The sequence below is a fragment of the Lethenteron reissneri genome, chromosome 23 (assembly GCF_015708825.2).
Source record: "Lethenteron reissneri isolate LAM-NWPU_2019-01 chromosome 23, ASM1570882v1, whole genome shotgun sequence".
Classification (NCBI taxonomy): Eukaryota; Metazoa; Chordata; class Hyperoartia; order Petromyzontiformes; family Petromyzontidae; genus Lethenteron; species Lethenteron reissneri.
The window spans coordinates 342,534-358,574 of record NC_083801.1 but is presented as its reverse complement, the minus strand read 5'-3'; the positions used below and the strand labels follow the sequence as shown (position 1 = coordinate 358,574).

The window sequence follows — 16,041 nt, the reverse complement described above, 5'->3', positions numbered from 1 at the left end:
GCTAGCAACATCAGCAAAGAGGAGCGTTTTGAATTAGCTCAATTAAAAAAGAGGGATGACATTGTCATCCTCTCAGCCGACAAAGGCAATGCCACTGTCATCATGGACAAAATAGAATACAACAACAAAATTCAAGAACTACTAAACGATGGCAGCTATACAAAAATAAAAAGAGACCCCACCAACAGCCTCGTCTCCAAAACCAACAACATCATTTCTGCTTCAACCGCATTAATTGATCAGACCAAACAGTTCTCGTTGAAACCTTCTGCAGCCAGACCACCAAGATTGTACGGCTTGCCAAAGATACATAAAGAAGATACACCTCTTCGTCCCATTGTCTCTACTATCAACTCCCCCACTTACAAACTGGCTCGTTTTTTGTCCGAAATCCTACGGCCTTTCACTGGAAAAACCACCTCTGCAGTACTAAACTCTACTGACCTGGTATCGACAATCAAGGGGATTGCCCTGTCCCCAGACGACCTGCTTGTCAGTTTTGATGTGGTTTCCTTGTTCACCAAGGTACCTGTGCCTGACACCATCGCAATCATTGAAGACTTGGTTCATCAAGGACTGAATGCTGGGGTACCCCCCCTGGTGAGACACTGCTTAACCAATACATACTTCACCTGGAATGGAACCTTCTACAAGCAAATTGAGGGCACCCCAATGGGCTCCCCCCTATCTCCGGTTGTAGCCAACATCTTCATGGAGAAATTTGAGACGGACGCCATCCAGACTGCCACTCTACGCCCGACCTTATGGAAGAGGTACGTAGACGACACTTTTGTCATCTGGCCACATGGCCGGCCTGCTCTAGACCAATTTCTCGACCACATCAATTCCATACACCCAGCCATCAGATTCACCATGGAAGTCGAAAATGATGGCAAGCTACCCTTTTTGGATGTCCTAATCAAAAGGAGACCTGATGGTTCAATGAGCCACTCTGTCTACAGGAAAGCCACCCACACGGATGCTTATCTAAAACCGGATTCCCACCACCATCCATCCCAGAAGAATTCCCTCATCAAGACTCTATATCATAGAGCCCAATGCATCTCCGACCATGAACACATGTCCAGTGAACTCAAACACGTACGCCAAGCTCTTAAGGCAAATGGTTACTCCGACTATACAATCCGCAAAGCCATCACTCCAACCATCAAGAAGGATCCTGTTGAGGAGCCTTTCAAGACCATCACCTTACCCTACATTGCTGGGGTCACAAAAAAGATCTCCAAAATCCTGATTAAACACAAGATCCAGGTCCGATTCAACACAGTACATAAAATCCGTGATCTGGTACCGTCTGTAAAAGATTTGGTTCCAGACATACAGTACCCTGGCGTCTACAAACTAAGTTGCCTCTGTGGTAGCAGTTACATTGGTGAAACCAAACGACATGTCTCGGACCGCATCCGTGAACATAAAGCTGACCTGAAACACGGTAGGACTAACACCTCAGCCGTGGCAGATCACTGTTACAACTCAGTGGGCTCACATGATATTGACTTCTCCAAGACAGAGGTTCTCTGCAAGCCATCTGGCTATCATGAGAGATTCGTTCATGAGGCGATCCACATATACAAACACAGAGACAATTTTAACCGAGAAGATGGATTCTGGCTCAGCAATCATTGGAAGGACGTAATAAACCATTTCGATACACATTAGGGTGTGTAGAATAATACATAGTGTGATATTAAATGTATAAGATATAGGTTGGTTTACAGCAATACAGTATATAATTTAATGTTGGGTTTATCTATGGCAGTATATAGTACGGTATATGCTCGTGTGATGTAAGAGAATAAGGTTTAGATGGAAGCATATTATAGAATTTTTACGAGGTAAAATTGTAATGTATTACTTGCTGTTAGTAACTCAGCTTATTATAGAGTATAGTAAGTATACTGATGGTGCGATGCAGTTTATACTTTAGTTTTTTATGTAGTTTATACTTTAGTTTTCTACGTGGTTGTTGAGTAACTGCAGCTACATATCATTAACATTCCTTTCCTTTGTTACTGCTAATCCCTGCACCCCCCTTGGTTGCTGCTGATCCTGCATAATGCATGGGCATAATATGACTTTGACACCCCCCCGCCCAACGCCTACGCATTTTCCATGAATATGCTAAATCCCTCTTCACATGCACATTCTTTTTGTTAAGGCGCTCTTCAACCCCCAATGCAGCTTATATATAAGCTCCTAGTTTGGTAGTGTCTCATTCTTCACCTGAAGACGGCTGCTTGCGTTGTAGCCGAAACGTCGTGAGAATTGTTTTATTATGTTTTATTTTTATTATTTTATTACTTCCCTTCTACGTGACTTTACCGAAAGAAACAAGAAGATGAATCCCTGCAGTCACGAAAGCTTTAAATCGATATTAAGTAAATATTTGACCTTCGGCCTAAGGTGCTCTGGTACCAAGTACACTTGAGAGCATCCTTGTGTTCGAACATGGTGTTTGTTATTGATATTCTGTGACACGTGTAGAATTCAAATTACATCTCACCATTCGGGTTCAGATCAGGGGGACCATTCTTCCCAAGCACGCCTCTACAGGTATCTCCATCGTTTCCCACGTGAGCGTTGAAATTGCCCAGTAAGACTGTGGAGTCATTAGGCGGCACTCTATCGAGCACTGCACCCACTCTATCCAAGAAGGCCGAATACTTTGAACTGCTGTTTGGTGCAAAGCACAGACAACAGTCTTCCTTTCTGAGACCCGAAGTCTCATTGAAGCGACCCTCTCATCCACTGGGACAAACTCTAACTGAACTGCACCCAGCCGGAGGCGTTTGAGTATCCCCATACCCGTTTAACGTGTAGGCTTTCGCGACCAATATCATCCATAAGAGGTTTTTTTGATTAGATTGCGTAAATATATAAATGTGTCATTAAAACCTGCCACCACCCGACACAACCAACTAGTAAGGGTTGTCACGTAGACAGAACATGGCAATTCATCATTAGTACAGCACACCGGTGTGTTGGAGAGCCAAGCCACAACATTTACAATCTGAGTACAACGTTTCACCCGCCTGGGGCCTCTCACCAAGGGTTACTCCGGAATAGGAGAGAGACCACCCCCGATCGCGAAGTTTGGTTCCAGTGACAATGCTGTGTGTGGAGGCGAGACCAACTATATCTAGTCGATACGTTTCCACCTCCACTAGCTCACGTTCCATCCCCCCCAGTGACGTGACATTCCACGTCCCATTGCCAAGGTCCAGTCCATTCAAGACCATCCCTTTCCCTGCCATACTCGTGTAGTGTAATAGTACTAGCAGCGGCAACTGCTGTGGACAAACAGTACACACGCAATGAGTATATACATGGGTGTGTCGGCAGGGTGGATAAACTAGGGCAAGGATCATGGAAGACCCCAATATGGAAGCCCCTGGAACCTGCTAGTGGGTTCGAGAAGGGAAGCGCGGCCAGGGCGGAGCCAGGCCACGCTGGGTAGCATTAAAGCAGCTGAGAGCGGGGGCTCAGGGTTGCCGGTCCTGGGAGTGAACGCGTCTCGTCATTGTAGTCGTCTTCGCCGCCTTCGTCGCTGCCGTCTTCGCTAGATATTGCGCGCTGGATAGTTGTTGGCTGTCTCGGTCAGCGCCATCAGCATTACATGGTCAGGGTTGTGTTTAGGCTAGGCTAGACGACTAGGGACAGTGCGAGGATGAACCCGTGAAGTGTGAAGGTGTTAATAAAGAAGGTGCCTCCTGGAAACCCTTGCCTCTGAACCACCAACACTACACTAGCATCACACCTGCTCCTCACCCTTCATCATGCAGACGGTGGGCCCACAGGATGTCGCCACATAGCCATTTTGGGCTGGGCCCAATGGGGTTACGTGGGTCACCCAGCCACCAGGTGCTTGCTGGTGAACACTACCCCAAGGCCTGGCTCCAGGGGGGTGTCCCGATATACCTTGTCCGGGTGAGGATCTCTGATTTTTATATTTCTGAACCATTCATGAGGGGCTTTTGTTTGGACCGTTATTTGTCTGGAACCTCCCCCAAGACCCGTTCGCCAAGGGAGACCCTAACAGGAGTATAATACTGCAGGCGACATAGCTGAGGGTCATAAATAGAGGTTTGTAATGTTCAGTATTTAGAGATGTTATTTCCATGAATGATGTTATACAAATACAATTATTATTACGGAAGGAATGTGGCTATTTAAACTTAATTCCAAATCACGACTAACATGAACTGAAATAACCTATTGCAATATTGTTTAGTGCTATTTCTTCAATAGCACCCAAATATATTGTTTCTTCTTTATACGATGTGTTTAAACATAAGCAACTGATTTTTGGAAGAGTTGATATCCAATTTATTTAGCCATTCAAGGTGTTGGCTGTTAGCTGCTGAATGTGATTTGGTGCTGCTGCTCAATGGTCGTCATGGGCAGTCTGCAGCTGACGATGTTACTCCTCCACTGTTTGTTCTACTCTGCAGTCGCAGGTGAAGCAAAATTCGACGTTCCCCACTAACTGCCCATTACCACCACAATACCACCACCAAGGTGGACCGATTTCTGTTTTACAGCCTCTCAGTCAGAACAGCGACCAAAGAAGCAGCTTAAGTCAATAATGATTTAATTTAAACTTGTCAAGAAATAATGTTTGATCGTGCAGAAAAGGTACTAAATATGTGCTTACCTTCAATTGACCCAAGGGACGTATCAGTCCTGTTACAAGCAGCATTATCGAAATAGTAGTTTATGTTTCCATGAATTATCTCCACAGTCACTTTTCCAAACATGATCTGAAGTGATCTCTGGTGTGGCTGACTCGGATCTTGATAAGGATCTGTAAATCAAAATAATTAATATTAGGTTTATTTGAAAGGCTGCTCTTTCTGGAGAGCCGTGGCGAGCGCTGCTCTTTTCTCCTTCACGGCGTTTCTCCTCCCACATAGTAGGCATCTTCAGGCAGTGTAGATTCAGTATGAGGTTTTGCTACATCTTATGTAAGTCCTGGTGACTCATCTCCTCTTGTGTTATAGATGTGTAGTGAGTCCAAATGAGTCGAAGACGTTGTCTTTAGGAGCAACACATTTATTAACTGTTAACACAACATACACCTAGGGTGGTGACCACCCGATTAACCATGCTAGAGCGTTAACACACTCTGTTATGCGATCCCAGTCTGGACCACAAGCTGGGTCCCGGACCGTGTGGCTGGAGGCTTCCCCAGCTTGACGTGGAACTCCTTGCCTCTCCAACACGAAGAACTCCGGGCCCCTCTCATGGACCCCCTTATATTCGTCCGGGCTGAGGCTAGCTCCGCCCCTCGCCCCGCCCACCTCGATCTTTCTCTCCCTTACCCGAAGGTTCTCGAAAGCTCTTCCCAGACCATGTGACCACCCTTTGGCCCCCTCCACTTGTGGCCCCATTCTGGTAATGACCCGTCACGTGGCCACAGGTCAACCAGAGTAGCATCACCCGATGTCAACCTGGCTGAGCTGATGCTCTCTCACTCCCTCAAGTGGGAGCCCGCACTGCACACAGCGCGTGGTGCCATCGCATGAACCAGCGCTCTCCCAAACCCCCACTAAGGTTGGTACTGCACCCCGTGTCCGGGGTGTATCCGATGATGGTGCATCTTCTGCCGTGGCCTCGCAGGCCCGGCACGACACAGTGACCTTCCCAGTCACTACATCACCCCCCCCCCCCCCCCCCCGTAGCACTCAGCTGTCCCGGCTACCAACTCCGCCTTAATTAAGCAACCGATGATACATATATAAACAACATAACGCAACATGTACTCCAACAGTAAAAGAACAACCAATTTCATATCCAAGCCCACCTGTACAAATCATACACCGAGATGAAAGGAGAAGAAAAAAAACTACACCGAACAAGCAACGAACCACAACCGCAACTTACGGAGTCCCCGCCAACATTTCCGACCCACAACGTGTAACAACGCTTGAGAGCTCGGTGGCGAGCAGGATCAGTCAAATACTCACCACGACGCACGCGAGCGCGACAACCTATGACGGCGTGGGAGTGTCCAATGTGGGGGGATCACACAACCCGATTCTTTTAGCGAGCACGCGATGCTGGGCCTCCAGGGGGGTTGGGCTCGTCCGCCCTGGAGGGCCAGGAGGGGGATGAGCAATAGACCCGATGAAGCCGGCTCCTCACGAAGAGCAGTAGGCCGGAGTGTCGGGTCATCCACGTCCGGAGCACGCGAGGCCGACACGTGCGGCCGCGTGCGAGGCATCAATTGCGCAGCGTCTGGGGGTGGGACAGAAACACTCTCCTGATGACCGTTGTCAATGGATGCATGCTTCAGCTCGTCGGGCACACCAGACACTTGGCCGCTGCGATGAAACAAACTCGCACGGCACGATAAACGGCTTCAGACGAGAGGGGTGCACAAACCAGCTCTGTTTACCCAACCGGATCTGGACACATTGCGGACGCACAACCCAAACAACATGAACCGGCCCTCTCCAGGATTGAAACAATTTAGGAGATGTACCCACTGGCACCTGTGGACAATGCAACCAGTCCCTGTCACCCAGCGACCAATCGCACAGGGAAGCACGGGCCCCCTTAAGAAGCTCGTTAGCCAACTGTCTGGCCTGGGAATTGACCTTAGAAACTTCCCGCGCCTCGGAGGGTTTTTCAAGAGTGAAACGAACGGAATCCAAAATTTATGACATTTTCACGGCGGGCGCGGCCTGCAACTGCACGTCGATGGGAGGATCATATTTCCGTCTATACATCAAAAAGAAGGGAGAGTAGCCGGTGGATGTGTGAGGGGCCATGCTATAGGCGGCAAGAACCGCAGGGACGTGCAAGTCCCAATCGAGCTATGACTCGCTGACCAGGTGACTCAACATTGAGGTCAGAGTCCTTTGTAGGCGTTCGACCATGCCATCCGTCTGCGGGTGGTACGGTGACGTGCGCACCTTCTTGCTTCCCAGCAAATCGCACACCTCCAGCAGCAGTTTGGAGAAGTTTTTACCTTGATCGGTCAAGAGGGGCTCGGGAGCACTCTTATCCAGAACATAACGATTATGGAACGCCTCAGTCAAAGTTACAGCCGATTGGTTTGGGAGTGGCCAGGCCATAGGCCAGCGTGAGAGGTACTCAATGCCCACGAGCAAGTATCTGTTCCCTCGCGTAGAAGTGGGAAACGGCCCGAGAATGTCCAGGGCAACTAGTTTGTTAATGCGCGACACCTGAATGGATTGCGGCGGAGGGAAACAAGGTTTCAACGGTGGTTTCCTCTGCGCACATTATACGCAACCTTTAAGTAAATTTTCAACGTCTGAGGCCATGGCCGGCCAGTAAAAATCCAATTTGAGCGTGGCCAATGTCTTTTACACCCCCAGATGTAATAAACGTTTATGCACAGCCCATATAACCTCGCCACGCAGGGCAGTGGGGACAATGACAGCATAACAGCCCAAACCTCTGGCCCAGTGCATGAGCAACCCGCCCTGCAGGACAACCGAGGCGACGCTTTGCAGAGCCAAGTTCCCGTCGGCTTGGCTGACTCGCCATCGCAACTTAAGCAAGGACGCATCCTCTGCCTGCAGGCGTCCCCATACCTCATAGTCCAAGCCAATTACAGCATCTCGCGTGGCAGGGACGTCTCCCGACCTGCTCATCGTGTCCGCGGCAGACGCAACGAGAGGGGGGGAGGTCAATTCGGCCGGTTTATAACGACCGGAACCCGAATAACATGCACACATCCCGCCCGCGGGCAATCGTGATAGAGCGTCGGCGTTTGTATGGCAAGAACCTCTGTGATACGTAACACGGAAGGAAAAATCCTGCAAGATTTCAAGCCAACGTGACAATTGGCTTGAGGGCTGGTTCACACACTGCGCGTATTGGAGCGCAGCGTGGTCAGAGCACACTTCGAATTGTCTACCGTACAAACAGGGCCGATATTGCTGCACAAAAACAACAATGGCAAGCAATTCCTGGCACTTAACGCATTACCGCTGCTCGGCCGGAGACAGCACCCTCCTACCATATGCAGCCACGTGCTCCACGTCATTGACAACCTGTGATAATACCGCACCAATGCCGGTATTACTGGCATCTGTATCCAAAACAAACAGTAACAAAAATTTGGGTAACGTAGGGGTGGGGCATTGACAAGTCCATCACGAATGGAGCAGAACACAGCTTCCTCCTCCTCTCCCCCAATGGCATTTTTGCCCCTTAGCTGTCAAGGCGTGGAGCGGTTTGCAATGGGCGCGAACCCGGCGACAAATTGGCGATAATATGAAGCAAAGCCGATAAAACTGTGCACCTCGCTCGCCGAGGTGGGGGTCGGCCAGGTCTGAACACACACAGTTTTCTCCGGGCCCGTCGTGATACCCGATTCACTATGTGGCCCAAATATCGAACACATTTCTGGAGGAGGTGACATTTATGTGGTTTAAATTTTAGGTCGGCCGCACGCATCTTAATGAAAAAGCCCCGCAGGCGATCCAAATTCTCATCAAACGTACGACCGAAGACAATAACATCGTCCAAATATATCAGGCACGAATCCCACTGGAGGCCCACCAAAACCAGCTCCATCAATCGCTGAAATGTGGCTGGCGTGGAGTGGAGCCCCATAGGGAGCCGGTTAAACTTCAACAACACTTGCGGCGTCCGAAAGGCCGTCTTGCGTTATGAAGCCTCATCAAGTGGCAGCTGCCAAAATCCCGATAGAAGGTCAAGAGTGGAAAAGAACTGTGCCCCCACTAAGGCGTCCAGCGAATCATCCATACAAGGCAAGGGGTATGCATCCATCGGAAATCAACACAAAATCGCAAGCTGCCATCGTGCTTCTTAACAAGCACGATCGGAGCACCCTATGGGCTGGTGGATGGTGAGATGATGTCTGCGGCCAACATCTCATAAACCGCCACACGAACATGTTCCTTTTCTGCTGGACTCAGGCGGTAGGGATTCTGCCGAATTGGGCCGGCATCGCCCATAACAATATGGTGGCTCAAGATGGACGTGCAACCAATATCAAATTGGCTTTTACTAAAAATGTCTGAAAATTCACGCAAGAGTGCTCTCAGCTTCCCCATTTGTCCGGCGGATAAATCACAATACTCAGAGCAAAGCTTGTCAATCCAACCCTCATCCGCGTCACAGGGCGCGCAAACCTGAACGCCGACCCCAACATTCCCCACAACGTCCTCCAGATGCACCAGTGATGCATGAGACAGCATGGTACCCTACTGAATGACCGTTGTGTCCGACCCAGAATTAAGAACCTGAATGATAGGCTCTTGGTCCTGGGACACCAACATCTGAGCTGCCACGAGCGACATCCCACGATTAAGCTTATTTGAGGGCCCCAACACGATACCATCTCCTGCAGCACACAAATCGAGCGGTTTACGTAATTGGAGGGGCACCAATATTTGCGCGCCGGGCGGAATCCGCATCATTCGGCACGCAAGTGCCTGCACCGTAGCACCGACGGCAATTCCAAACGGCCCTGATCCACACAAATCTTCAAGGGCATCTTGCCAAGAAAATCAGTCCCGAGTAAACATGGGACAGCCAGGGCCGCAGAAACCAAAACATGGCCCGATAATTTAACATCAGCGATACGCAACTCGGCTGTTATCCGACCGATAATACCCAATGATCCGCCGTTGGCGGCAAAACACGGCACATCCACAGTTCCGAAACAATGGTCGAGGACGCGCCGGTGTCAACGAGCATACGGATTTCGACCCCCTCAATGAACCCGAGCATGGCCGACGAACCCGCGGCCACTGCGACCACTCGGTGGGCCAGCTCCCACCACTGATCCGGTCGGAGCGGGCGCGCATCACGCACATATACCGACTCTCCCCGAACCCGCGCGCGACCCCGATGCAAATCGAACCCCCATGATGATTGAAGTGAGCCCCAGGGCCGAGTGTGGTGTGCACCGTGGCTCACCATAGGAAGCAGGGAGTCGTAGGAAGGCGGACGTCCCGGGGGCCGCCATTGAGGAACACGACAGCCTGATTGGACGTGCCCCAAGCAGGCCACAGTTGTAGCAGACGACCCGGCCACTCCTGGACTGGGATGATGAAGACCTTGCCCGCCCCCGGTTGCCGTCACCCCGATGATCGCCGCCCCGCTGGTGCAACGAGCATGCCGGAGCAGGCTCGCCATCCATGAGAGTCTCCGGCTCCATGGAGAACGCGGCGCATGCCACCAACACCCTGTCACGCTGCAGGGTTTGCTGCGCCTGGATGCACCTGGCGATCCTGAGGGAAGACACCTCGTCGTCCTCGGCGGGGAGCACAGTATGAAGGTCTTTCGCGACTCCCAGCGTCTTCTCGAGTACCAAGGCATCAAGTCCTTCGTGATATCTCTTAGGGAACGCGGCCTTCGCTAGCGCCAAAAGCACGCTACAGTAGGCGAGAGCCACCTCACCCTCCCGTTTTTGTCTTACAGCGAACTTCTGATGGGTGTTCAACGGAGGCTCAAAAACAGCCGCCATCTGGTCGAATGCTTGCGTGAGGGTTGGACCTCTCGGATGGCGGGATGGCAAGGTATGCCGCCAAGGCGTCGTCGTCGAGGGTGGCGGGCAGCCCTCTCATCGCCTCTGTCCATCCCGGCCATGTCGGTGTTAGTGAGAAATCGCCGCTTGAAGGCCACCCAGTCGCCGCTGGCGGCGACAAATTCGTTGATGATGGGCAGTCGTCGGCGGAGCAACGGGATGTCCGTCGGTGAAGACGGCTCTGCTTCAAGCTTGGCGGGCTCTGCGCTCCACGCCGGCGACAAAATGGGGGGTAAGTCGCTCCGTCCAGGCGACACCACCTCTCCCTCCTTCGCCGTCAAAGATAGGGGACGTAACTCGGCGAGGATCGTGGATGCCGCCTGGAGAAACTCCGCGAGACGAGCGCCTCCACCAACGGCGAGGCGTCGCACGCACTGACGGTGCTCTGCTCCGCTGGCATCGCCTCCGCTCCCTCTTCGGCGGCCGTGGGCAGAATCAGCTCCTCGTCGTCATCGTCGTCCGATGCTTTTGTACAAACTCTGCGACGCGTAGGCATGGCTGTCTACCGCTTGCTGTAGTTAAGCAAGTTGGCCACTTCTGACACCAGTTGTAGTGAGTCCAACTGAGTCGCAGACGTTGTCTTTAGGAGCAGCACATTTATTAACTGTTAACACAACATACACCTGGGGTGGTGACCACCCGACTAACCACGCTACGGCGTTAACACACTCTGTTACGCGATCCCGGTCCGGACCACAAGCTATTCCTCACCCTGGTCTTCAAAGTTTTGCACGGTCTTGCCCCAACCCTACCTCTCTTCTCTCATTTCTTTATATGTCCCTTCATGCTCCGTTTGATCTCAATATTCCCGTTTTATTGCTGTACCATCACCTCCTTGCGCCCAGTCTTGCTTTCGTTCTTTCTCTCTTCTTGCCTCGTTGCACTGGAACAAACTCCCACTCCACATCAGACTCTCAGCCTCGCTTTCCACCTTTCACTCGGCCCTCAAGTCCTTTCTCTTCTCTATTGCTTTTTCTTTTCCACTGCCTCCACCCCTACCGGTTCTTTCACCCACCTCTAACCTACTCCCAGGCCCCCAGTCAACTTCCTCCAACGACCCTAATTCCTGAATCGGCTCCGACGTCTTGCTATGTGCACCTAACCACATCTCTCCCCCAGCCCTACACTGTGCTCCTCCATCAGCTCAACTATCTGGCCACCAGGCCTCTGCCCCTACCACCCTTCATCTACCATCATCCATGCCCATTTCACCACTTCACGCATGTGCCCCATACCCCACCATCACATTCCACCTAATTCTGCCTTACCTACCCCAGCAACATCAGCTCCATTCATCGCCCCTGTACCTCCATCCATTCTGTCACCTCCTTTACTGAACGCCGTCGGCTTACATTTTTAAGCGCCCTGGAAAGGGTGCGATAAAATCCGAAATAGAATAGAATACAGTACACATCTACAACATAGGAGATTAGGAATCAATAATTATCACACATTCCTATGAGTCACCAGGACTTATATAAGTAGCAAAACTCTCAGCTGGATGCACATTGCCTGAAGACTCCTCCAACATGGGAGGAGCAACACCGCAAAGGAGAAAGGAGCAGCACTCGCCACGGCTAGCAGCCACTTAAGATAGTTTTTCATTTATCGAGCCATGAAAACCTACAACAGTACATCCACTTTCTCTTTGTTAAGTACATTTTATAACTCCGCCATTTCCATCGGCTTACCATCTTTTTTTAGAGTAGAAACCTCACTTTCTCGAACCATTTCCCAATCTTGTGCCTTCCCTTTAGCAAATTCTCCACTCAAGTCTCTTTCCCCTTCTCCGAATCTTTGTTGTACTCCCCCATGTTTTCTGTCTTCCTTTCTTGTGTTCAGTTCTTTTTGGAAGGCCTAACGATGTAAAGATGAATGCAATGTGTTTAGCAAATACAGAATATGAATGCGTTTATGAAAAAGAAACAGTATCAATCCATGAAGACGTATATGTAATGTAAAAAAACGATTTATTCCTAAGGATATTAGACATCCTTGGACAACATGTTTGTAGAACATGGTGGTGACATGGAAATCATAAACACCATAACCGCAACGAGGGGGCGCAACTACACTAGGATAGCTATGATGATATGGCTTGCTAGATGGTGATTGGAAGGTTTGAAAGAGGGAGAAGGTGGGGATATTTGACAGAGGCAAGGAGGAGCTGAAGACTGGGGGCACAGGTAGTGCATTGGCCAGTCATTTCAGTCAACCCATGATACCTTGGTCTGTCCTGTGACTTGTCAGCGGGCGTTCGACACTTCACGTGGCCTTAAAGTTGCCCTAGCCTGGCACAAGCGCCGTTCTGACGTGACCGCCATTTAGTGGCAAATGGCGTTGTTGTTGAACGGTAGCAAAGGGATTGAAGGGATGGATGGAGATTGGAGCGGGGGAGGAAGATAAGAGGATAAAAGGAGAGAGTGGGGAAGAGGAGGAAGGGGCGCCTTATGAGAGTAAAAGCAAGGGAGTTGGGTTGGCTGGTGGTGGGCACTGGATGTTGTTACTGCTGAGGACAATACACTTTATCCAAGAAGTGCCATATTTGGGGTCCACTGCATATTTATTTCAAGTTTTTACTCCCTAGTACAGGTGGTTGTTGAATTTAACCCCAGGATCTCAGCAGTACTGCCTTTGCCTTTTTAAAAATTAATTTATCCCAACATCATTCATTTCCATAATCAACGATTTTTTGGGTTTAGATCGCGTTTATTTATAAATGTGTCGTAACCCTCCACCACCCGACACGGTCAATCAGTAAAAATGTGTCACGTTGACAAAGACAAATAGTTCACTGCTTTAGCCCACCGGTGTGTTGAAGCAACAACATTTACAATTTGAGTACGACGTTTCGCTGGTAATTGCAATCAGCATCATCGGGCAATTCGCCAGAATGCCCGATGATGCTGATTGCAATTACCAGCGAAACGTCGTACTCAAATTGTAAATGTTGTTGCTTCAACACACCGGTGGGCTAAAGCAGTGAACTATTTGTCTTTGTCAACGTGACACATTTTTACTGATTGGCCGTGTCGGGTGGTGGAGGGTTACGACACATTTATAAATAAACGCGATCTAAACCCAAAAAATCGTTGATTATGAATAACATTGGTCGCGAAAGCCTACGTGTTAAACTGATCATTCATTTCGTCTCAACCAAAGGGGTGGCATTGCTGCCAATTCACAGGTCACTGCTAAAAGGTGGAAGTTGTCTGAAGTCAGCTACTATGTCCAGCCAAAACGCAATTTCTCCAATAATTGGATTCACGATTACTTTATGGATCCTACTGCAAAACAAGTATCAGCGATGCAGGACCTTATGTGGTGCTCTTCACAGTAAACACTGTCTCCTCCCTCAGTTGCTTTGTCCAAGGAGTGCATTTGTTATACTGGTGCCATGTGCAGCTGACAATTTGGAAACCAGCACTATTTTGGTGCGATCTTTCTGTTCTTCTTTCATTGTAAGTAAGGCTGTGTAATTGCTTCACCCTCTTACGTGTTTTTTTTACTTCAGGATCTGTCATGCTGCAGAGACAAGACTATTGTCTTCACTTTCCTCGTGCAGTTGACTCATCCTGTCAAGTGTCCTGTTACAAGATTTCAACCTTTATTCTATAACTATAGAGCACCTCCACTCAGGGCACGTGACATATATGTAGTGCCATTGTTAGGCTGTATGTACATGACCATTGAGTGTTACCTGCAGTAGCGGACATGTGTCAACAGGGGGTGGTAAACAGGCTAGGTGGGATGAGTCGGGCCGTTGGGCCAATAGGGACCCCAGAACCCAAGAGGGAGGTTGGGGGGATGTCGTCATGTTCCAGGGCCCCCTAGAGAGTTCCAGAAGGAAGGTGTGGCTAGGGGCGGAGAGACTCTGGAACGAGTAAAAAAGCCTGACCCCTGAACGGGTCCGGCAGTCCTCATCCACCTGAAGACCTGAGAGCCACTCTGAAGACCTGAAGCGAAGAGCCCAAAGGGCAGAACCCGAACCCTTGGCTCCGGTCGGGTTCCGAGCTTAACCAGTATAGGGTTAGCGCTAATGTTGGGTTTGTCTATGGCAGTATATAGTACGGTGTAGACTCGTGTGATGTAAGAGAATAAAGTTTAGATGGAAGCATATTATATAATTTTTACGACGTAGAATTGTAATGTATTACTTACTGTTAGTAACTCAGCTTATTGTAGAGTATAGTTAGTATACTGATGATACTATGTAGTTTATACTTTAGTTGTTTACGTGTTGGTTTTAATTACTGCAGCTACATACTATTAACACTCCTTCCCTTTATTAATGCTACCCCTCCCTTTGATGCTGCTAATCCTGCATAATGCACAGGCATAATTAGTACTATTCACATACCTGCATTTCCCATATCCCCTCCCTTTGATACTGCTAATCCTGCATAATGCACGGGCATATGTAGTACTAATCACATTCCTGCATTTCCCATAAATATGCTAAATTCCTCTTGATATGCAAATTCTTTTGTCGAAGCGCCCTTTCCCCCCCTTCCAACCCAGCTTATATATATGCTCCAAGCTCGTGTGCTGTTTCATTCAGACGCTGTCTCCCCGACAGACCTGGTTTTCACCTGAGGACGGCTGCTTGCGTTGTGGCCAAAACGTCGTGAGAATTATTTTATTATGTTTTATTTTCATTATTTTATTACTTCCCTTCTATGGGCAGTGTTGAGTGGATAGGCAGTGTTAATCTTTGGGCAGTGTTGAGTCTATGGACAGTGTTGAGTCTATGGACAGTGGCTGAGTCTATGGGAAATGTTGAATCTACGTGCAGTGTTAGTCTATGGGCAGTGTTGGGTCTATGGGCAATGTTGAGTCTATGGACAGTTGAGTCTATGGGAAATGTTGAATCTACGTGCAGTGTTAGTCTATGGGCCGTGTTGGGTCTATGGGAAATGTTGAGTTTATGGGCAGTGTTGAGTCTATAGGCAGTGTTAATCTTTGGGCAGTGTTGAGTCTATAGGCAGTGTTAATCTTTGGGCAGTGTTGGGTCTTTAGGCAGTGTTGAGTCAATGGGCAGTGTTGCGTCTATGGGCAGTGTTAGTCTATGGGCAGTGTTGAGTCTATGGGAAGTGTTGAATCTACGGGCAGTGTTAGTCTATGGGCAGTGTTGAGTCTATGGACAGTGTTGAGTCTATGGGCAGTGTTGACACACAATCTCCACACTCAACATAGCACACACCAATCACACACATGGGAATAAGAGATGTGGATTCAGAAGGGGGGTGGAGATAGAGGGTTTAAAAGGGGCTGTGAAACACGTGTTCAGGGTTGATTTGAGGAACGAGTGTGGCTGTGGTTTGAAGAATAAAGAAGTGCTTAACCAGTCTCCGACTCCTCTTCATCTGGTGGCAGCAGTGGAATGTCTCACCTCAGCTGACGGAAGATCCCAAGGGGGGAGATTCAGCCAGAAGACGCTCTAGGTGCCCGGGACGAGAATTGCTCGGAAACAGAACCGCCGAATCGGA

General features: G+C 49.4%; 1 protein-coding gene across 2 annotated transcripts in view; it reads right to left on the bottom strand.

Moving 5' to 3' along the window:
• The window catches only part of LOC133345797 (protein mono-ADP-ribosyltransferase PARP14-like), a 103,537-nt gene that overhangs the window by 27,927 nt on the left and 59,569 nt on the right, over positions 1–16,041 (bottom strand). For both annotated transcript variants that reach the window (XM_061556778.1, XM_061556777.1), the window contains exons 11-12: positions 12,244–12,409; positions 4,676–4,825 (exon numbers count right to left, since the gene is read on the bottom strand). In XM_061556778.1, coding sequence (XP_061412762.1) covers positions 4,676–4,825; positions 12,244–12,409 — 316 coding nt within the window. The remainder of the gene's footprint in view (positions 1–4,675; positions 4,826–12,243; positions 12,410–16,041) is intronic.